Source organism: Nannizzia gypsea, genomic scaffold (genome assembly GCF_000150975.2).
Source record: "Nannizzia gypsea CBS 118893 supercont1.4 genomic scaffold, whole genome shotgun sequence".
Lineage (NCBI taxonomy): Eukaryota > Fungi > Ascomycota > Eurotiomycetes > Onygenales > Arthrodermataceae > Nannizzia > Nannizzia gypsea.
In genome coordinates this window covers 353,183-374,213 of record NW_003345198.1, presented here as the reverse complement: position 1 = coordinate 374,213, position 21,031 = coordinate 353,183, and the positions used below count along the sequence as shown (strand labels likewise).

The 21,031-nt window shown below is 49.9% G+C and overlaps 9 protein-coding genes across 9 annotated transcripts; 5 read left to right on the top strand and 4 right to left on the bottom strand.

Moving 5' to 3' along the window:
• Window positions 1-168: 168 nt before the first annotated feature.
• MGYG_04783 (LSM domain-containing protein) lies at window positions 169-546 on the bottom strand (the record flags this gene model as incomplete). The annotated part of the gene is made up of 3 exons (XM_003172143.1): window positions 169-191; window positions 249-362; window positions 441-546. 3 exons carry the CDS (start codon window positions 544-546, stop codon window positions 169-171), a joined length of 243 nt encoding a protein of 80 aa, XP_003172191.1.
• Window positions 547-1,102: 556 nt separating this feature from the next.
• MGYG_04782 (hypothetical protein) lies at window positions 1,103-2,476 on the top strand (the record flags this gene model as incomplete). The annotated part of the gene is made up of 1 exon (XM_003172142.1): window positions 1,103-2,476. The coding sequence occupies one exon, from the start codon at window positions 1,103-1,105 to the stop codon at window positions 2,474-2,476; it is 1,374 nt and encodes a 457-aa protein (XP_003172190.1).
• A 336-nt stretch (window positions 2,477-2,812) lies between these two features.
• On the top strand, window positions 2,813-3,346 carry MGYG_04781 (hypothetical protein; the record flags this gene model as incomplete). Its single annotated transcript, XM_003172141.1, has 3 exons — window positions 2,813-2,998; window positions 3,057-3,246; window positions 3,333-3,346. The coding sequence occupies 3 exons, from the start codon at window positions 2,813-2,815 to the stop codon at window positions 3,344-3,346; spliced, it is 390 nt and encodes a 129-aa protein (XP_003172189.1).
• Window positions 3,347-4,197: 851 nt separating this feature from the next.
• MGYG_04780 (histone-lysine N-methyltransferase) lies at window positions 4,198-8,273 on the bottom strand (the record flags this gene model as incomplete). Its single annotated transcript, XM_003172140.1, has 2 exons — window positions 4,198-4,301; window positions 4,373-8,273. The coding sequence occupies 2 exons, from the start codon at window positions 8,271-8,273 to the stop codon at window positions 4,198-4,200; spliced, it is 4,005 nt and encodes a 1,334-aa protein (XP_003172188.1).
• Window positions 8,274-10,493: 2,220 nt separating this feature from the next.
• Window positions 10,494-12,762, top strand: MGYG_04778 (hypothetical protein; the record flags this gene model as incomplete). The annotated part of the gene is made up of 6 exons (XM_003172139.1): window positions 10,494-10,498; window positions 10,561-10,631; window positions 10,680-10,711; window positions 10,736-10,929; window positions 10,984-11,933; window positions 12,122-12,762. The coding sequence occupies 6 exons, from the start codon at window positions 10,494-10,496 to the stop codon at window positions 12,760-12,762; spliced, it is 1,893 nt and encodes a 630-aa protein (XP_003172187.1).
• A 998-nt stretch (window positions 12,763-13,760) lies between these two features.
• On the top strand, window positions 13,761-14,462 carry MGYG_04777 (6,7-dimethyl-8-ribityllumazine synthase; the record flags this gene model as incomplete). The annotated part of the gene is made up of 3 exons (XM_003172138.1): window positions 13,761-13,803; window positions 13,886-14,051; window positions 14,144-14,462. The coding sequence occupies 3 exons, from the start codon at window positions 13,761-13,763 to the stop codon at window positions 14,460-14,462; spliced, it is 528 nt and encodes a 175-aa protein (XP_003172186.1).
• A 142-nt stretch (window positions 14,463-14,604) lies between these two features.
• On the bottom strand, window positions 14,605-15,799 carry MGYG_04776 (hypothetical protein; the record flags this gene model as incomplete). Its single annotated transcript, XM_003172137.1, has 5 exons — window positions 14,605-14,955; window positions 15,028-15,354; window positions 15,431-15,589; window positions 15,660-15,725; window positions 15,773-15,799. The coding sequence occupies 5 exons, from the start codon at window positions 15,797-15,799 to the stop codon at window positions 14,605-14,607; spliced, it is 930 nt and encodes a 309-aa protein (XP_003172185.1).
• Window positions 15,800-17,016: 1,217 nt separating this feature from the next.
• MGYG_04775 (hypothetical protein) lies at window positions 17,017-17,981 on the top strand (the record flags this gene model as incomplete). Its single annotated transcript, XM_003172136.1, has 2 exons — window positions 17,017-17,112; window positions 17,172-17,981. The coding sequence occupies 2 exons, from the start codon at window positions 17,017-17,019 to the stop codon at window positions 17,979-17,981; spliced, it is 906 nt and encodes a 301-aa protein (XP_003172184.1).
• Window positions 17,982-18,727: 746 nt separating this feature from the next.
• MGYG_04774 (hypothetical protein) lies at window positions 18,728-19,373 on the bottom strand (the record flags this gene model as incomplete). The annotated part of the gene is made up of 5 exons (XM_003172135.1): window positions 18,728-18,739; window positions 18,773-18,805; window positions 18,864-18,950; window positions 19,008-19,289; window positions 19,359-19,373. The coding sequence occupies 5 exons, from the start codon at window positions 19,371-19,373 to the stop codon at window positions 18,728-18,730; spliced, it is 429 nt and encodes a 142-aa protein (XP_003172183.1).
• Between the last annotated feature and the right edge of the window lie 1,658 nt (window positions 19,374-21,031).

Below are 21,031 nucleotides of genomic sequence, written 5' to 3'. Positions count from 1 at the left end.
TGTCGTTCAATCCCTCTAGCCAAGTTGACTCCCTAAACGCCCAAAGTCTATGCTGCAACCCATCCAGACTTCGCCTGCAAAAGATATTGGAAGGTGAACGGTCGGAAGAGGTGTTAAGATTGGGTCATTATAGCATCGCAAGCGTATTTAGATGGGCAAAGAGAGCTTCTAATCCGCTGAAATGTAGAGTACTACCAACCGCATCAGTATGGGGTCTCCTCAGCAAGGTGAAAACGGATAGAGTATACCATTGTTCCCTCGCACAAAGGCATCGCCGTAGCTCCGTCTCATTTTACCATTCACGTATTCCTCGGTCTTCTCCAGGGCGATGTTCATGTAGCCGTCAACTGACTGTAGCTCGCCTATACCAAGGAATTAGACTGTATTCTTGGATGGGGATCGGATTATGCAGTCTGCAACAATAGTCGAATACGACTAACCTTTGTAGACAACGCCGGAGTTTAGCTTAACGGTGACTGGAGCGCCGGTGATTTCTCCAAGGAAAGCAGAGGGATCTTTGCCCTCAGAAGCCGAAGTGGCCTCCATTGCAGGTCAAATAGTGTGAGTTATAATCTTGGAATTGTCTCAGGGCGAGTCAATAAACAGTGTTATCTCAGTAAATCAGCAAAAGCAACTTCATACAACCGTCTTGATCTCTTGACCTCTTGTCTGCTTCTTCTTCGGCTTCCAACTTCAACATCACCAGAATGCTCACGTGACCACCGAGTTTGGTTAAATTGAAAACGCGACGCGAGAAGTTTCACAGCAAAAAGGAAGAAAAGAAGACGAGACGAAGGAGAAGACGATGAGAGAGCGAGATTGGATACCAGAAGAACACAGGCCAGTGGCAATACCAGCTTGAATAGCTATTCTGGCTGCCGGCGTTATTCAATCGGCGGAAGTTTATCAATAGCTACCTAGTCAACTGCGTCATTCAACAACACAGGAACCGAGCTTCGCAACTATATAAAGACGACGTCAGCCTCGAGGGCAGCTCTTCACAGCCTCATTCCACTTCCACTCCTGCACATACGCACAAATACATACGCAGCTAACGACCAGTAAAATAAGAAATACTCATACTGAATAATCGGATAGCAAAATGGCATCGTTCTTCAAGAAGCCAGCTTGGGCGCAAGCATCGGCTCCAGCTAGGCCGCAGGACTTTTTTCGGCGCTCCAACCAGGTATACTCGGACATTGTGGCCACGACTCAGGACGAGGATGAGAGCGATGATGAGACGACTGCAGACCGAGAGACAGCTTGTGCGCCGAGTGAGCCCAAGAGACGGCGCATCTCCAACGATGATGAAGACGATGCTCCTTCAGCTCTCCAGGCCAGGGCCACATCACCATCCCAGGAGCTTGGAAGCGGGGGTGATGCCGTTAAAAGGGATGCTTCTCCCAGGCCAGAAGAGACCAGCACTAGCAAAACACCTCCACGGACTCCACGGACTCCACGCTCTGCTCGGTCAAGCCCTAGGAAGACCGGCTCTCGAAGGAACAGTCCACGGAAGTCACAATTGATAGGGGCCTCACCTCCAGGCACTATTATCCATCTTAATTCGGAATCACCTCCTCCTCCAGCAGCCCGTGTTCCTCCAAACGCCGTCGTACGAGTTGATGATTCCGACTCAGACAATGATGGAGACAACGACGAAGAGTCTGACGAGGAATGCGCAGAACTGGTCAGACGAGCTCGAGAAAGGGCTCGTAATAACTTAATGCGTGAGAAGAATAACTCAAAATCTCCCAAGGGCAAAGAGAGTACCACAAGGAAGACTACAGAAAGTCCCTCGGCGGCCCGCAAAGTTGCTCCCAAGTCCCCGCCAAAGAAAAAGGACACCGTTGTGAATATTCTTATTACATCCAATATTGAAAATACCAGGTCGCTTCTGGTCCGTCGGCTGTTGTCACAAAACCTAAGAGACGTACGAAAGGCATGGTGTCATCACCAGAAATTTGACGAAGAAACCTCAGACACTATAATCCTGACCTGGAAAGGAAGACGGTTATTTGATGCAACCACTTGCAAGAGTCTGGGTATCAATGAGTCCGACACCAACGACAACTCGATGTTTGACTCTGCTCCCGTTGATATGGACGAAGGCAATGCCGGCGTCCACATGGAGGCCATGACACTAGAAATGTTGGAAGAAAGACGTCGAGCAGCGACCGCTGCCCAACTAGACAACGAGGAGGAGGAAAGTGAAGACGAGCAACCAAAGGCTCAAGAGCCGTCTGACGAGAATGTGGTTCGGATTATTCTCAAGAACCCGGATCTAGACGATTTCAGGATTAAAGTACGGCCTACAACGCAGATTGGCAATATTCTGAAGAAGTTCCGGCAGATGAAGGAGATACCTGAGCACAAGTCTGTTTCTCTCTATTTTGATGGAGACCGGTTGGATCCAGATTCTTTGATTGGGGATAATGATATCGACGACATGGATTGCATTGACGTTGTATTGAAATAGCGATTGACGGCAACAGGCTTTTACATGATAAACCTGATACTCAACGCGTTTTATTAGAGGTAGATAGTCAAATAGAATTACATGAGCCTTCAACTCTTTTCTCCACGACTATTGCTACTTACTCCAACTATAATACCCCTAATATAGGGGAGCCGATCTCTTATCGATAAGCGTCTTCCTCCCCGCGATAAGCAATTTTTTTACTGAAGCCAAAAATTATTCCACCTCGATCGCAAATCAATTACCTTGAACAAGATATTAACAAGTCTTACTACGAATAAACCGATACCCACGACCTGAGAAGCTATCTATAACGAATAAAAACATATCTCCAAGATGAAAATCCTCACGTCAAACTTCGTCACCTGCGCCGTGAAAGCATGCAAATCCTCCTCCGCTTCATACCCACTACACTTCCGCAACGCAGAGCTCGAGGAAGAAGAACTCGACTTCCAGCCTGATTTTGTCCGAAATATCTTGCCTAGGGTGGACTGGGCGGCTCTTAAAATAAGTGCTAGCGAGGTAAGCTGAGACGTCTATATGTTACTCTATGCGTTGTGCGGACGCTGATTGAGCATAGCTTGGGTTCCCATCGATAAGCGAGTCGAAGCCTGAAGGCGAGGAGTTGAATAACGAGCAGCTACTGCGGGATTTGCATAAGTTGCTTCTTGAGACGCATGTTGTGGAAGGCGAGCTGGTGTGCGGGAACTGTGGACATGAGTATAAGATAAAAGAAGGGATTGCGAACTTCTTGCTTCCGAGCCATCTTGGTATGTTGCATTTCTCTAAATTGCCATGTGAGAGTCCTTACTAACGGAGTGGTTTATAGTATGATGTTGGAGTTGAGACTTGATAGATGGACAGAGTTAGATGAATATACCCGGAATAACAGGACCTGCTGGAATACGCTGGTTCAGGCCAGGCAGTTATAGCAACAACGATACAACTGCCTAAGATTATACTCCCAACGGCCAACCCGCCGATGCATAAGGAATACAAATACCAACAACCACTCCGCGACCGAATAAAGATAAAATTCTCATCATTTATTTGTTTATCTGCTTTGCTTTAACTATTTATCAACCTTTTCCTTCCCTGACCAACCAACAAACAAACACTTGGCCAGCGCCATGATACATTTGCTCCCAGCATGAATAAAGCGATGAAAAAAACAAGCGGCATAAAAGAGAACATGGAAGAGCAAACAGACCCATATCTATCCCATCCAACCAGGCAAGCAAAAGCAACCATCCAGCTAATATACACATGTAATAAAAGCAGACAGAGAAAGAGTAGAATGAAAGCAGAGTAAAAGGGATGGGAATTATTACATGTTGAAGAAAGGTGGGTTTTTAGCATTATGAGCGCACAAGCGCAAGCGGGCAGGCAAGGCAAGCATGGGGGAGAAGGAAATGGAGAAGGAAATGCAGTATAGGTTGAATAACGCCAATCGTTAGAGTAGAAGGTGGGAAGGGAAGTCAGTGTAATCAAACGCCCTCCCTACTTTAAGATGGTTGAATTATTCCTATGTGGCTATAGATATAGGTAGTTATCTAGCCTTAGAGGATGGCGTGGCAGTGAGTGTTATTGTGTGGTTTGTGGCGGGCGGCGCACAGCAGCATATATTTGTGCGGTGTTTGTGAGCGCAGGCAGAAGGAGAGTAAGGGGTATCAGCACCAGCATCAGCACCAGCATCAACACCAGTCTCAGCATCAGATGGCTTAATTGAGGAATCCCTTGCAGCCCGTCGAGCCGCAGAGACAAGGGATACGGTCGTCGCTATCCCATTCTCGCTCGAACTTGTAGTCGTATGTCAATTCTTCATCTACATAGCAAGTCAGTAACCCTCTACATAATATACGCATATTGCGAATACGGATAACGGTTGAAACTCACCTCTCTCGATATCCCTAAGGGCATAAATGACAATACGTTTACTTCCGTCGACCTTGATGATTTTCGCCGTGCAGTTGGGCGTGCAGCTATGGTTGATGAATCGCGCTATACCGCCATGCTTCGTAGCGTCGATGACGGTATTCTCATCAATACGAAACAAGTAGCTGCTTCCAATGCCGGACTTGAGATACCGTCGTTCACGCATATCAGCAACCTGCTGTCGTACTTTCTCACCAACGTACTCAATAATCATGTCGTTTGCAGTGATGTTTTCTTCAGCATATAGACCCCAATTGTGAATTGCCGAACGAGCGAACCGGACAGGCTTCTTGCGCTTCTTAAGCTGGTTGAAGCGCAGCACGTCTCCTTCGCCGCTTTGAGTGGGCAATGCTTGTTTCTGGGCGTTGATGTCGGCTACCAGACGGCGGTTGTTGACGCGGTTCGAGCGGGAGGAAGTAAGGGTTGATTTCGAGATGGTTTTGGTTGCGATGACTCTGGCTGCTGCGTCGGCGGCGGCGGGATCGTTTTTGGCTAGGGCTTCGCGTTCTTCGCGGGCCTTTTGGACCTTGATGCGGTGAGGGAGGTATTTGGATTTTTCGGATTCGAGGATTCGTTTGCGGCCGTCGGTGCGAGCTGAGCCGGTCGGGTTGGGGACGTAGTAGCCTTCTATCTTTATTTCGGAGTGGACGGGACCTCGGGCGCCGTGGCTGTTGATGGCCTTGATTTGTTTCTGGTTCCAGGCCCAGGCTGTGATGTTGGCGATGGGGGTGTCGGGTATGCTTGAAAGCGAGGTTGATTGTAGGGCTTCTCGGAGGAAACGAAGGTCTTCTGTGTCCTTGACTAGGTTCTGCCATCCGTCGAGATCGAGGACGATTCCTTCGTCGTCTTCGACCGTGGGTTTTGGTTCCGTGGTCGACAATCCCCATTCTACCTCTGGCTTGACGTATGCGTCTTCCTCCTCTTCTTCCTCCTCTTCCTCCTTGCCTTCGATATCAATCTCGCCTTCAACAGGCGTGACGGCGAGTGAGATGTCATCAACCTTTGAAACCAGACCCTGATCCGCCGCAGCCTGAAGTTCAGCAAGCTTAAGCGCCTTCTTCTCCTCGAGAAGCTGTTTCTTGGTCTTCTTCTTCGGTTTCTTGCTCTTGTCTTTACCGAGTGGTTGAGCCTGCGAGTCCACGATCACAGACAGATCATCGTCTGGCTCCTGGCTAAGATGAGACGTATCAACACCGAATAACTCGTCCACTTTCTTCCGCCGCTTCTCCATCTCCAGCAGCTCCAGGCTGAGTCGTTTCCGTTTCTTCGAGACATGGTCGTAGTCGCCTGGCTCTCCCAGCATCTCACGGTCGAGATCATCCAGCTCGTCCTTGATGCCCGCTGAGTCGAGACCGGAGTCTCCAAAGCCAGACACGCTGGGAACAAGCGAGCCACGGAGATTCTCATCCTCGTCGTTATCTGCCTCGCTGGATAGACGGGAGAGTGGTCGAGATTCCTGGTCTTCGGTATCCCGGGTGAAGGAGGTCTGCTGCTCATCGTCGGAATCGTCTTCATCGTGAAGCTGTTGAAGACGGTGGTAGAGTGGTCTGAATTCCCTTCTGCGAACGGTGGGACGACGTCTTCGCTCATCGACAAAGGCTGAATTGTTCCGTTCAAAGTCTCGTGCTTTTCTAATGCGCGGTAAGGCGAGGACGTTCTTCGACTGCGCACTGCCTGGTGCGGGACTGTTTCGTGAATCCGTGGTGCTTTCTCCCAGCGCCGTATCGAGGTAGAAAGCCGGCTTCTTGATTCCCTGCGGATCGGCAATACCCAGCTTCTGCCTCTTTGCGCGGTGTCGGTCCGGATCGAGAAAGTCGTAGAGCGCCGGAGCCGCAATTCGAGTCTTGATGTCTTCCAGAAGCTTATCTCTGAGCTCACGGATGGCAATGGCAACGACTTCCGTAGTTGGATCAACATTTTCAGCTCGTAGACGCTTCTCCTCTTCGACATCCAGCTCCGTCTCCCGCTTGAGCCGTGCCTTTTCCGACTTCTCGCGCTGTTCGGCCTTGACTCGTTCAGGACTGGGACTTCGTTCGTATGACGGGTTGCCGTACTGTTGACATTCCATGTTCATGACGTAGGTGAAGAGAGCGGTCATATGGCAGCCTCGAAAGCAGCGCTCGCACTCGAGTTCGCCTCGACGGGAGTTTTCGAACAAGACATAGTATCCTGTGTTGTCGCATCGGACGGACTTCCAGTCGTATAGCTTCAGACGTCGTTCTAGATGGGTGATGGTGGTGCTGAGGACGGGGACGTAGCAGTGTGCAATGAAGATGTAAGGGTCTCGTTTGATCTGGTCCAGGATGGGAGTTTGTTCGACCAGAGACACCGGTTTGGCAGCTGCGCGAGGTCCGTCTGGCGGTTGGAGCTGCAAGGCCGGGTGTAGGGAGGATTTACCAGATGGTCCCTTGGGAGCTGTAGGGGGCGGCACATTGTCTACCTTTGACTGTGATGGTTCGGCATCTGCTTTGGGGCCGGTAGGTAGTAGAGGTGGTGGAGGTGGAGGAGGAATGGCAGCAGACTTGTCGGATTTCTTGCCGCTAGCTGCATCAGTACTATTCTGCTGTTGCTGCTGTTGCTGCTGCTGCTGTAATTGTTGTTGTTGTTGTTCAAAGACAGCTAGCTGTTCCTGTTTTTGTAGAGCAATGAGCTTCGCGACGATACGGTTGCAAGCAGCGGAATTCCGGTCGAGCTCTACTCTGATGCGCCGAGTTCCGATGCGCTGTTCCTTCTTGCACTCGAGGTAAGCTCTCCGGGCGGACTGGGCAGCTGTAAGCGGGGAGCCACCGCGCAGAGACCTGCTGTCCTTGTACGTAATGGAGCAGACACCTAGAAAACGGCCCGTGGTGGGATCTGTCCTGTTGTCTATCTCCGCGATGTCACCGAAGCTGGAGAAGAGGGCGCTGATGGGAGCCACGGTGGTGAGGGGATCGTAGCCGGTGACGACGATCTGGGTGGGCGGACCGGGCCCTATAGAGGTAGCTGGATCGTAGGCCCATGGCTTGAGTGTGTAAGGAGCCGGCCTGTACTTTGTCTTTTGCTTGCTGGCGGCGCCGCGGGTGTAGTTTGGTATGGCTCTCCGGGGGTCTGCCGGGGGGAGAGATCGACTATGTTCGGTTTCCATGCAAGCAGCAGCGGCGTCAGCGGCCTCGCCTTCGCCAAAGGGAGCGTACTGAGGTTTCCGGCGCTTGTCCTTGGACGCAGGAGGCTTCTTGTCCAGGTCCGGGTCGTAGAGGAGCTTGTAGCCCCTTGCAGGAGGAGGGAGCCGACTGGCGGCCTTGGCGTGGTTTTTCTCATACTCAACGGCGGAAGAAGAAGACGTAGAAGAAGTAGACTGCTCCGAGTCCGCGAGCCGCGAAGAGAGCATCGGGCTGCCGGACTTGCGCGGCGGCGAGGAGTCGGTGTTTGTCAGAGGCGTGAGGGCGTAGGTGGTGGACATGCCGTTGAGCGTGGTGGCCGCGGCGGACGACTCTGTGGCCGTGGAGCTTGAAGAGCCTACCCTCGCAGCGCCCACGCCATTAGCCGTCGACGCCGCCGCCGCAGCCGTAGAAGAAGAAGACGACGAAGACGCAGCCGCGTAGTACGAGTCTATGGGCGTGATAGCTGTCTCCGGCTGCTCAGCGGTCGGTGTTGCGTCTGCCGTGGAGGTTGCTGTCGACGAGGCCCCTCCACCACCATGCTGGTCCTGGTCGTGCTGATGCTGCTCCTCCGCGAAGAAGTCAGAGACGGCCGACCTGCTCTTGGGCCTGCTGCTGCTGCTGGTGCTCTCCTGGCCGGCCAGGGCCTTGCTGCTGCGCTTCTTCTGCAGGACTGAGGGCGCCGTTGGGAAGAAATCTGCAAAGCCGGCGGAGGCGCGTGACATGATGGGATTGAAAAGGGACGAAGATGAAGGCGACGAAGCGGAAGAGGAAGAGAAGCTGGCCTAGGAGCCTGAGAGAGACGGGCGAGGGTGAGCAAGCACCATCCTTGAGCACGGCAGCCTTCTCATAGAGCCATGCAGTTCTCCTTCTTCTTCTTCTAGTTCTTCTTCTGCTGTCTGTCTTCCTGTCTTCCTATCTCCTGTATCGACGCGGTGTCTGTGGCGAGGCGCAGGTTGGATGTCCGAGTGAGCAGCAGAGACGAGGGAGAAAGGGAAGACGGACAAAGGAGACGAAGAGAGAGACCTGCGACTGTTCGAATTGGCCTGGCGAGCTGTCCTGCTGTCTTCTGCCTGTTCGTCTTCGTCTCGTCCTTGTCCTGGAGGTTTTGGTGGTTTTTTTTTTTTCGTTTCTCTATTTTTTTGCGGAGGTTGAAGGTTTTTTTTTTTGGCTCTTTTTTTTTCTTTTGACGTTCGCGACGCCAAAAGGGAAAATCTTGACCCGACGATGACGATGATAAAGACGATGGAGAAGATGAAGGAGATGATGGAAGAAGAGAAGAAGACGAGAAGATGGAGTTGAAGACACGGAGAGAGCGAAGTTCATGTTCAGGCTGGAGTTGGGTGGACGGCCGTTGAGTGAAGGTGGACAGAGAGCAGACACGAACGGAGACGACGGTGATGATGATATTACAAGAAGATGAGAGACCGAGAAGAAGAGAAGATGAGAATATGAGAAGACGAGAAGAGAGACATGATACAGAAGATATGAAGATATGAAGACATAAGGAGAGACATGGCCGTGGCTGCACCATCTTACGACCTGACGCCCGCTGCCTCTGACCGTCAACGAGGTAAGTCGACGATGAAGACGAGAGATAGAAGATACAGGAGACGAGAGACGAGAGACGGAGAGACACGAGAGATGATGGAGATAGAAGAGACAGACATATATAAGAGATGAAGACGTGAAGAGGACTACTCCGAACTCAGCTCAGCTACAGGAAGACTGCCAGACGACCTGCTGTCATAACCGAGACTATCAAGACGCCTTTCTAGTTACCAGCATAGCTCGACAGACGTTGAATATACATATATACAGACAAACGGTGATGATGAGATACGGAAGAGGCCTTTAAGCATCTCCATCTTGCCTAAAGAGCGTTCGTACAGGACCACGGATAGCCATTGACCGCAGACATGACTCTCTATCAATAAAGGAGAAGGAGAAGAAGACGACAGTAAAAGGAGTATCCCCTTACTTCTGCTCTCCTTCTGCCCTCCTTAACGACTTCTACTGCTTCTAACGACTGCGTGCCACCAGAAGAGATAAAAATAGGCCAACCATCGACCACCGAAAGAAGCAAAGAGCACAACATGTCCTGGGTCCCTGGAGATCGTTAAATATAGATCTCTCCAGCTAACGAGCTACTTATCTCTGGCTGCTCTCTCGCTCTGTCTTTTCGACGCCTTGGCTGACGGCGGCCACTCCACCGTGGTGAGACATGGGAGGAAGACAGGACGACGGCAGCCAGAGCAGGCAAGCAAGCAGCAGGTAAGAAGTCAGGGCAGGGGAAGAGAGAGACCAGCCGAGACAGACGGAGAAAGACTGCATGATCTGTCCATCTCTGACTCTGTATCTCTGGATGCCTGCCTGTCTGTGTATCATCGCCATCCATGTCTGTTCCCCCTGGGGCGCTGTCCGGATGTCTTAGAAGCCGAAGCAGCAGAAGCAGGAACCAGAAACCAGACGAAGACGAGGACGAAGACAGCAAAGACTAGCTCGATGGATCCAGCACAGCCTCAGCGGTTAAAAAGCTGATAGCACGCAGGACGAGGGAGAAGCAAGAAGAAGCAAAGTAGATAGTGACCAGTAAAACAGATAAAAGGAGCTTCTCTCTACTCTTCATCTTCATCTCCATCTTCATCTTCGTCTCGTCTCTCACTGTCTATCTCTACTTCTTCTTCTTCTACTTTCTCTCACTTTTCTGCCCCTCCAAGCGCCGTCACCGCCCTCGTCCCTCGCCAACTTCAACTTTCGTCAGCTTCAACTTCTTCTTCTTCTACCAACAACAAACAACAACCAGCAAACAGCAAACAGCAAACAACATCTTCATCTTCATCAAACAGACAGAGAGATAGATATAGAGATAGCTGTCTGCTGCTTGTCTTCTGCTTCTGCTTCTACTTCACCCTCTCTACAATTGACGTCGCTCGCTCATCACCATGTGGTAGGTCCCTCCACTCGCCCACCCCAGCTTCATCCACATCACAGCTAACAACAGCTCGACAGTGGAATCTTTGGCTACATCAACTACCTGGTCGAGAAGGACCGTGGATACATCATCCAGACCATCATCAATGGTGAGTCCTGACCCCTTTTTTAGCGGGGCTACAGACCTGGACTGACAGTAAAACTACAGGCCTCTCCAGACTCGAGTACCGTGGCTACGACTCCGCCGGCATAGCAGTTCGACGGTGACAAGAAGAACGAGGTCTTTGGCTTCAGAAGGTCGGCAAGGTGGCCAAGCTCAAGGAGCTCATCGACACCTCCAAGCCTGACCTCTCCAAGACATTCGAGTCTCACGTCGGTATCGCTCACACCCAGATTGGGCCACCAGAAGCCCAGCACGGATCCCAGAACCAACTGCCATCCCCATAGGTAGGTTGAAACACTCACACACGAAGAAGAAGGAGAAGATGCTGACTGGAACAGGTCTGACCCCAACTGGGAGTTCGCAATCGTGCACAATGGAATCATCACCAACTACAAGGAGCTCAAGGCCCTGCTCGAGTCCAAGGGCTTCCGCTTCGAGACCGACACCGACACCGAGTGCATCGCCAAGCTGGCCAAGTACCTCTACGACCTGCACCCAGACATCGACTTCACCGTCCTCGCCAAGGCGGTCGTCAAGGAGCTCGAGGGCGCCTTTGGCTTGCTCATGAAGTCCGTCCACTACCCCCACGAGGTCATTGCGGCCCGAAAGGGTTCCCCCTTGGTCATTGGTGTCCGAACCGAGAAGAAGATGAAGGTCGACTTTGTCGACGTCGAGTACTCCGAAGAGGGCACCGCTCTGCCCGCTGAGGCTGCCTCCCAGAACGCTGCCCTCAAGAAGTCTGCTACCACCTTGCTCGCCCCGCCAGACAAGAGCCTGCTTCACCGCTCCCAGTCTCGAGCTTTCCTCTCAGACGACGGTGTCCCCCAGCCTGCAGAGTTCTTCCTCTCCTCTGACCCCTCGGCCATCGTAGAGCACACCAAGAAGGTCCTCTACCTCGAGGACGATGACATTGCCCACATCCACGACGGCCAGCTCAACATCCACCGTCTCAACAAGAACGATGGCACCTCCAACGTCCGTGCCATCCAGACCATCGAGCTCGAGCTCCAGGAGATCATGAAGGGCAAGTTCGACCACTTCATGCAAAAGGAGATCTCCGAGCAGCCCGAGTCCGTCGTCAACACCATGCGTGGACGTCTCGACACCGAGAACTGCAAGGTCACCCTCGGTTGTCTACGCCAGTACATCTCTACCATCCGCCGTTGCCGTCGTATCATCTTCATTGCTGCGGAAACCAGCTACCACTCCTGCATGACCGTCCGTGGTGTCTTCGAGGAGCTGACCGAGATCCCCATCTCCGTCGAGCTGGCCTCTGACTTCCTCGACCGTGAGGCACCTGTCTTCCCGTGACGACACCTGCGTCTTCGTCTCCCAGTCCGGTGAGACCGCTGACTCCCTCAATGCCCTCCGATACTGTCTCGAGCGCGGTGCTCTCACGTCGGCTTCGTCAACGTCGTCGGCTCTTCCATCTCCCTGCTCACCCACTGCGGTGTCCACATCAACGCCGCCCCTGAGATCGGGTGTTGCCTCCAACAAGCCTACACCTCCCAGTTCGTCGCCATGTCATGTTCGCCCTCTTCCCTCAGCGAAGACAGTGCCTGCAAGAAGCAACGTCGCGAGGAAATCATCAAGAGGCCTCGACTCGTCTCCACCAGTTCCGCGAGATCCTCAAGCTCAGCGAACCCATCAAGGAGATGTGCGCCAAATTCTTCAAGAACCAAAAGTCTCTCCTCCTGCTCGGCCGTGGAAGCCAGCACGCCACCGCTCTCGAGGGTGCCCTCAAGATCAAGGAAATCTCTTACTTGCACTGTGAGGCTGTCATGTCTGGAGAACTCAAGCACGGTGTCCTCGCCCTCGTCGACGAGAACCTGCCAATTATTATGATCTTGACCAGAGACAACCTCTTCGCCAAGTCCCTCAACGCCTACCAGCAGGTCATTGCCCGTGCCGGTCGTCCTATCGTCATCTGCAACCCTGACGACGAGGAGTTCCCTGCCTCCGAGACCGAGCGCATCCAGATCCCCCGCACCGTCGACTGTCTGCAGGGCCTGCTCAATGTCATCCCACTGCAGCTCATCGCCTACTGGCTGGCTGTCGGCGAGGGCCTCAACGTCGACTTCCCACGTAACCTCGCCAAGTCGGTTACCGTCGAGTAAATCACCTTCATCCTTCAAACGGGGGGGAAGCAAAAGAGAAATCAAAATTTCATCACAACTTTCGGCTCGATATAGATCTGAATGATTCACCTGGGTTTCAACGGAGGAAAAAAGAAAAAATGAAGAAAAAAGGCCAACCAAAAATTTCCTATGCAGGATTATTATATCACAATCAACCAAAAATCAACCACCCATCCCCCCTTTTCCCCGGCTCTTCCCCCTCCCCCGTTTCCTTTCCGCTCCATTCCATTTGTTACGAGGTTCAGCTTCTCCTTGCTTTTTTGCCCCCTTTTCTGCGGTCCTTTCTGCTTATCCATCTATATGTTGTAATGCGACTCTGCATGCGTGCGTGCTATCCGTCTGCCCCTCTGACCTCGACCATATCTTACCCCTGCGTAGCTATATAAATACATAAATGATTACACCCATTCATCCATTCATCCATGCTTATTACACTCAGATTTCAATCATGCCATTCATCCATACGTCTACTCACATTTGCTCATGCTCTTGCTCGAACATTGACAACTTTGATGCGGGGCTTATCTCAGATAACAGCTTAGTAAGCCGAACCGCACCTTATTACCACTTCCTAGCGTGCTTCGATATAACAGCCAGCAAGCAGATAGAGATGCCATTCAATATATCAGTATTATAAGATTTCAATGATATTCACTCCTTTAAGCTGCGTAATACCTCCCAAAGTATATAGGGGAAACCCCCGCCGGCTCAACTGTACTGTACATACGTATATGCCTAATAACTTCCATTTGGCCGTGCGGTCGATAGCTACGTAGAGCGACGCATCCCTCACGTGGCCCAACTAGACAAGCTCCATCGTTCCAGCCTCGGATCAACATCCCTCAATTCCGCACCACCCTTGACGTTGGTTTTGGTATAGAGATAGATAAAATACAGCAGCTCCTACGCATATAACGACAAGGCACAATCAGGCAGACGAGCACAGAACAAGTCAGGTTAAATTGCTTTAAGCGACAATGTCTGGTATCAAGGGACCAGGTGAAGTGCAGACATACGATGGTACGCTCGCTCACAACTATATCCCAATCCTGTCCCCGCGTCCACACACCACGCCAAAATGTATATGCTAACATGCTACTAGGCTCCCATCTACGCATAGCCATCGTCCACGCACGCTGGAATGAGAAAATAATTAGCGCTTTGGTCGAGGGGGCTAAGAAGAGCATTCTCGCTGGCGGCGTGGAAGAGGAAAATATCGTCGTTCAGAGCGTCCCTGGTAGCTACGAGTTGCCATTCGCAGTTAAGAAGTAAGCAGATGGAAGCCCGATATATCTATCTACATACTATGCCTATTAGACGTCAACGCCATGCTGACAGATGCCTGTTTGTTTGTTCGTAGTCTCTACGAAGCCACAGATAAAGTAGCTGGAGCCAGACCATTCGACGCAATCATTGCGATAGGCGTGCTTATCAAGGGCGAGACAATGCATTTCGAATACATTGCTGACGCAGTTAGTCATGGACTGATGCGTGTGCAGCTTGATCTGGGTGTTCCTGTGGTGTTTGGGGTGTTGACTGTTCTCAACGATGAGCAGGGCCTGGCTAGGGCTGGACTATGTGAGGGTGGGAAATCACATAACCATGGAGAAGACTGGGGTAGTGCAGCTGTTGAGTTGGGTATTCAAAGGGAGGCTGCGTTGGATGGGAGGATCGTGTAGGTAGGTAGGTAGGTAGATGAATAGAGGAATAGATGTATTGGTTGTGTTTTGGGTGTGGATTAAAGAGATCTCAGACTCATAATACCCTTTTCTTGCCTAGTTATCTATCTATCTGTGTATGTGTAGACGATACGATGACGACTTAGTCCTCCATCTTATCGTCTTCTTCATCATCGTCGTCCTCGTCGTCGTCATCTTCTTCCTCATCATCCTCTTCCTCGGTAAGAGCTTTCTTGGCCAACCGCTCTGCTTCCTCGAGTAGCTCTTTGGGAACCTGCTCGTGTCTGCCTTTGGTTGGGCCGTCAAGACAGCTGACCCAGGTCATTTCCAGCTCGAATTCTTTATCCTTGCTGTCTTCGTGTGCGATGTAAATGATTCTCGCTGCTTCTTTGACACCGTCTAGCAGACTCAGCTTGCCAGCGGGAAGATCTAGCTTCTCCAGCTCGGCTTTGGCGGCTTGTCGGCCTTTGCCTGTCGCGGCGCCGTAGTAGCCCTATAATCCGTTAATACAGACATATTCCAAGCCGATGCATAATTAAGTAGATAGATAGGGTGCGTGACGTACCCAGTAAGCACCGCTAGGCTCGATCATGAACAGGCCAGGTCCACCGGCCTTGGCTCCCTTGACTTTCCCGCCTGAACCGCATTCAGGGCCAGACCCAACCTGCCCATCTACAGGTAGCTCTGCCTCTGAATCCCATCCTCCAACTATAGCTGAGATGCCAAATGGTCGGACGGAGGAGTACAAGGTATATGCCTGTACGTACCCTCCTAACCGACTGGCCAGCACGTCCGTCGGGATAGGTCCCTTATATGTACTTCTCCACGAAGAAGCTTCATCACGAGCTCTGGAAACAAAGTGTCGTCCGTCGGGAATCAGGCCAGATGAGACCTAAGATAGCTTTAGCAACGCACTCTTGCCTTGAATCGGGGGAGAGGGGGGTTGGGGGAGTAAACGAAGGACGTACTATTCCAACGTTCCTATCGACGGTAGCTATTCTCTTATTGGCGCCAGCCTTGAGTAGTTTGCTGCTGATAAGCTTCTCTACAGCCAGAACGACACCGTCCTTGCACCGTATGCCGATGGAAGTGCCACCATTCTCAACTGCCTTTACCGCGTATTCTACCTATGTGACGGGTTAGCTGGGGGGCCATTGCAAGTAAGCGGAGAGTGAGGTAACGAGGAGAGCAGCGCACTTGAAAGTTACGTCCGTCCGGGGAGAAAACGGAGTTTGACAGATCGTATCCTGTTCCTATGGAGGTCTGTAGCAGTTAGCAGGGCGGTCCCGATACCTGATATCTCCCAATACCTCTAGTTGTCTATATTGGATCAACATACCATCTTGATGTTGTTGTGTCGGAGTCGTCAGTCAATGAATGTGGCAGGGTATGCAGAAGGCAAAATCCGGGCTATAAGCAGTATGAATCGACACTCCTCGTCCTTCTCGTCTGTCTGTTCGCTTTTCTCCTGCTCGTCTTTGCTCTGCTATCTTCTTCGTCCGCTTCGTCTGTTTGTCGTTTTTGGTTCTTTTGGAGCTTCGAGCTGGCTGCGTCACGGGACTGCTGCCTTCATGACTAAGGGATGACTAATCAGCACCTCTTCAACCTCTTCTTTTCTTTTTCTGTTGCTTTTGATAGAGACAAAAAGACGAAGACATCAAGATCAAGACGGCGAGAGACGACGACGAAGACGAAGACGAGAACAGCCGGCGATGAGCATCGAGCCTATGAGATCCCTGCCTCGGTAAATAAGAGACTGACATGGACTAACTTGCAGGGCCCTTTTTGTTGCTCTTCTTTGCTTGTTTCTGCCTGACATGCCTGTTTAGCCGCCACTCAACTAGCCGGTTGGGCATCGATCATCTATCAAGTCGCTGACTCGCAGGCAGGAAATAAAGGGACACCAAGTCACCGCTACACCCGAAGACTCGTTCTTCCTCTCTTCCAGACACATCGCGAACTCCTCGAGCTTCTTAAAGCTGATACTTCCCGGCCTCTTTTCCTCTGCTTACACGCTATCAACTTTACCCCCTTTTTTACCGTGTTACTCCATACTCCACAACCCTGCCCCGCCGTTCGCTATATCTCGTTTTCCTCTGCTTTTGCCCTCTAAAGAGCAAAAACAACACTCGATCTCTGCCTTAAAAGGTACCGATCGACCAGAGAAAGAGGTCTCTTCGGCCACGCAGCGTGGACAGTTCCTCACTCTTCCCACCTGCTCCTGTGTTGGGCATCACCGGACCCGTATCAAATCATCCCTCTTCCCCGCCATAATCGTCATTTTCCAGTGCCCCAAGATCAAGTTCTTTGGGAGAATCCGAAATAGACAACTTCTTTCCCCCTTTTTTCGAAATTTTGTTGTGCTTCCTTCAGCTAGCTAGAACATATATAGGAACAAGAAAAGGAGTTGTTTATTGCCCGAAGTTCTCTCTGAAAAGCCAAACCAAGAAAACAAGACTATCTTCAAATCCTAACATACCAACCAACAAACCAACAGAAACGACAAGAAACAGACAGGGTATACCTATCTACCTCACTCTTACTTTCAACGAAGATGGTTTCCGTTCTTCACCGATGTCCGTACTGTTCGTACGAGACTGATCTGTCCGGTGCCCTCCCGGCCTTCACAGAGAACCCTCATTGCCAGAGAGTAAGGAACTTTTACAAAGCACATTGCTTATTGGGACATTTTTCTAACATGCTCGATAGTGTGGCTTGTCTGCGGCCGAGGGTGACATGAAAATGGACAATGACCTTGCTGCTCTCTTTGCTAGCAAGATGGCCGTGACCAATGCACCAATACAGCAAACCACTGTCAACGTACCCCCTAGTCAAGCTTCTAACCCAGCAAGCCCTCTCTTTTCCAACAATGCTGCTGCCACAAGCTCCCAGAGCAACGCATCTACAGACACCGATCTAGATGTTATGCAGCAGGGGCACTCAAACACCCCCAACCCTATTCCTGGAGCTGCCTCTGTATTCTCCCCTGAGGATACGCTCAGAAGCTACAACATTGACCCAAACTCTCTCTATCCGTCACAAATCGCCTTATTCAGCCAAGCTGCTCCAGAGCAGAAATTCCGCCTCATCGAACTGTGGCGCATATCCCCTGGCTCAGCCATGCCAAACATCCTTCCGAGCCAAGGAGCCCACATCGTTCATACAAACTTTCTTTCAAACCTCGCCAACACCGTAAACAAATCTCAGTGCGGCACTGACGACATGATGATGGACGACGAGAAGATGGATGCTGAGCCGTACGTGCTATCAGGCTACGAACGTCTTGCTCAGCAGGAATACGAAAGCCAGAGTGCACCAGCTTCGACGTCTCCTCTATCAACCCAAACCTACAACCAGGCTACTGATCCCGTTTATAAGGGAAGTGAATGGCAACAACAGCAACAAGAACAACAACAGTGTCTCATGGAGAACCAATACGGAGAACTCCAGATGAAGAAGTACTACTTTGGCTGTGGTATTTCGAGAGCTCACTGGCTTGAGGATGAGCAGATGCTATAGAAGCAAATGCAGGAGAACCACCTTTTGCAAGATGACCTATTTACCTCCTCTTGTCGCTTCTGACGGCTCTGGCCCATACTTCTTGAAATAATTGGTTTCTTGAGCTGGTGCTCTAGTCCGACTTTCTATTTTCTTTTCTTTTTGTTTTCATTTACGACCTTGTCTATGTGACCCCCTGGAGACGAATACTTGCATGAATATCATACACAGACCTTGTTGGCACTCGATTACCAGCTAGATGATTGTTAGTCTTGTTTTAAACCTCAATACCCATCTCTACTACTTTGCAGAACATTCACGCATCGTCTTTCCAACTTTGACTTCTATTCTCCCAGTACAATAAGTGTATGTAATCTGAGAGCATTGTTTTTCGGTCTGATACTAGCAGTATTGTATTTATAGGAGTATAGAAACACACATTCGCTTCAATAATAACATATACGCACAGATTTTTCAATTAGATCAGTAATTGTTGCTGTGCGTCTGTTCTTCGAGGAGGTGGAAGGCAAGCTAGGTCTTGACCCGAGTTAAGCAATCTTATCTTTGAGGGTATAAGTTCAAGTAACGAAAATTTTATATTTAATCAGGGAATATTTTTATGTTACAGAAGCTGTGGAAATTGCCGGAATAAAAGTTTGCCGATGGACAAGCCTGCATGCCAAGCCAGAGTTATCCAACATATATAAAAGAAGGCAGTTTCACCCATGTCATAATACATTTTTACAGTCTCCTTCTAAATTTCGAGTTTAGTAACATCTCTACAAAGAGCATGGGTAGTAGAAGATACATACCTTGGATTGGATGGAATTGTCTGCCTTTATCTTCTACACTTAGCATTAGCAAATATGTTCTTGGCTGTTTGGCAAGATACATGCTGCGTACCATATACTGCTCCACCCGCTCAGCTAGTTCTATATCTTCCAGCAGCTGACGTTGATCTTTGGTTCTCTTTTCTCCGTTCATTTTTTGCTAGTCCCCATAATAAGCTCCTGCAGTGTCTCTGAGGGTTATATATGCCATACATACCTCTTCTTCATGTAAATATGCATATAAAGATAAGGCAAGGGAAAGAGTAGCACCAGTTGTATCTGCCGGATGTCTGACGAAGAAGCGCTCAAGATCGTGGGCAGTTGCGTGATATAGTGCATCCCCAAATCCTTCGAAAGAGATAGGCATCTCTTTGATTGTAGGATGGGACACCGGGACTTGTTTCATTGCCGCAACCCATCCCCTCAGGAAGGATCTTACTTCCTCGGGCATGGCAGAAGGGCTTGGACATGGCGGGAATACCGCAGCCTCCCCTCGAAGCTGAGTAGTACGTTAGCTTGTTGGTCTTTGTAATATGGGAATTCCAAATCTTTGCGCCGAAGTACATACCTCGACTATAGCCATTCTTTTGCTGTCGATTGCGATGAGCTATGATAGATAACTTGATAAACGTTTCGTGGATATAAGGCCTGTGGGCTTATTTTGAGCTCCCGATGAATTTTCATTTTATGACATTGACAGGGAAAACTTCTCGAACCCGCATATTTATATATGCTATGCCGAAGCTTCGCTATTACGTATTTGATGGTTTCGGAGTTTCTAAAACGTCATTGACTTTTGGCTGGCGCCTAATTGGGTTTTTCGCGTTTATAACGGTCTAAGTGCTTTTAGGTTTTCATTTGTTGCTGTGCATGATTGGTTTAACTAGTTAGTTAACTCAAGCGCCGAACTGCTCTTGAAGACATTGAAATCATAAAATGAGTAAAGCTAGTTTATCCACCGTGCAGATAGTAGTACACTTTAGCTGTTGTACTTATATTGTTGATAATGACTTTGATCTTGATTAATCATTGGTAATTTCGGATTATACTATTCTCATACATATACTATTCGAAGTCTTTTGCATAGGTAGGATCAATATTGGCCTAAAATAGTCTTCTTGGCTGGACGTCGCATCAATGACAAATCAAAGGCCAAGCGTTGATTAAAACATATATGCAGCCTGTCGAGGGGATCACGGACTTCAATGATTGAAGCCACCTTCTTAAAAACTAGTAAGAGTGTTCGCCTTCTCTACTTTCTCATATCTCATGCAAGCAGTGCCTCAATTTTTCGGGGAACCCAATGGGGTGTCTTTACCAGAACATGATCAGCCTCAGTGTAGTACGAGCTTCGATTTGATGTGATGTTTTTGACGTGGGGCATTCAAAGAAACTATGGGGCGTTCAGTTTAGATCGACAGCCTGCATATATTGAAGCAAACTCGGGGCTGCAAGATACCTACCTGTGCGCCTTCTACGATCCTTTGTACGCACTGACCCACGTGGCAAGGCAAGTTTGGATTACATAACTGAACATAGTGACTAGCCTGTTGTAAAGACTGGCAGTCGAGTATATAAAGGAATCCAGTCGTGGCCAGTTACTGAAGGAGGCTGGGGAAAGGAAAGACAGTCAAGCGCGAATGTATGTTTATTCAGCTATGAATGATTGAATAGCAATACCAATCACCTCTGCTTTATTAATAAAGCAACACTCAGAATAAAGGGCCAGAAATTCAAGCCTGCAAAGCCCTTATTCTGATGTGGAAAAAGGACTGAAAAGCTGATAGCTGAAGGAATACCATGGAACAAGGCAAATATATGGTGAATTGAAAAGAGTGTACATGGCCATATAAAAGCCGAACTTCCAAGATATAAAAAGCAGGAAGGGGAGTTAAATATAAACAAAACAAGTTGATAAAAGGGAGGTTGGAAAGAAGGTTGGAAATTGAACCAATTAGTAGCATAGTTGAAACCCTTCCCCAAACACTCCGTAATGATAACCAAAGGCCATGTTGTATACCTGCCTGGGATGATACTGGGCCGAGAACCCACGTACTCCGATAAAAGAAAGTAGGCCTGGTCTCAGCGTCAACTACCGTGTAAGTCGATGTTGCTCCTCTTGGGTCCTTGCCATAACTGGCAACGTTGTACAGTGTTGGAAGTAATGAAGACGATATATCCCAGCATGAATAAAAAAGGGGTGTGTATAAAGGCGGCCACTTGCTCGTATATATAGTGGTG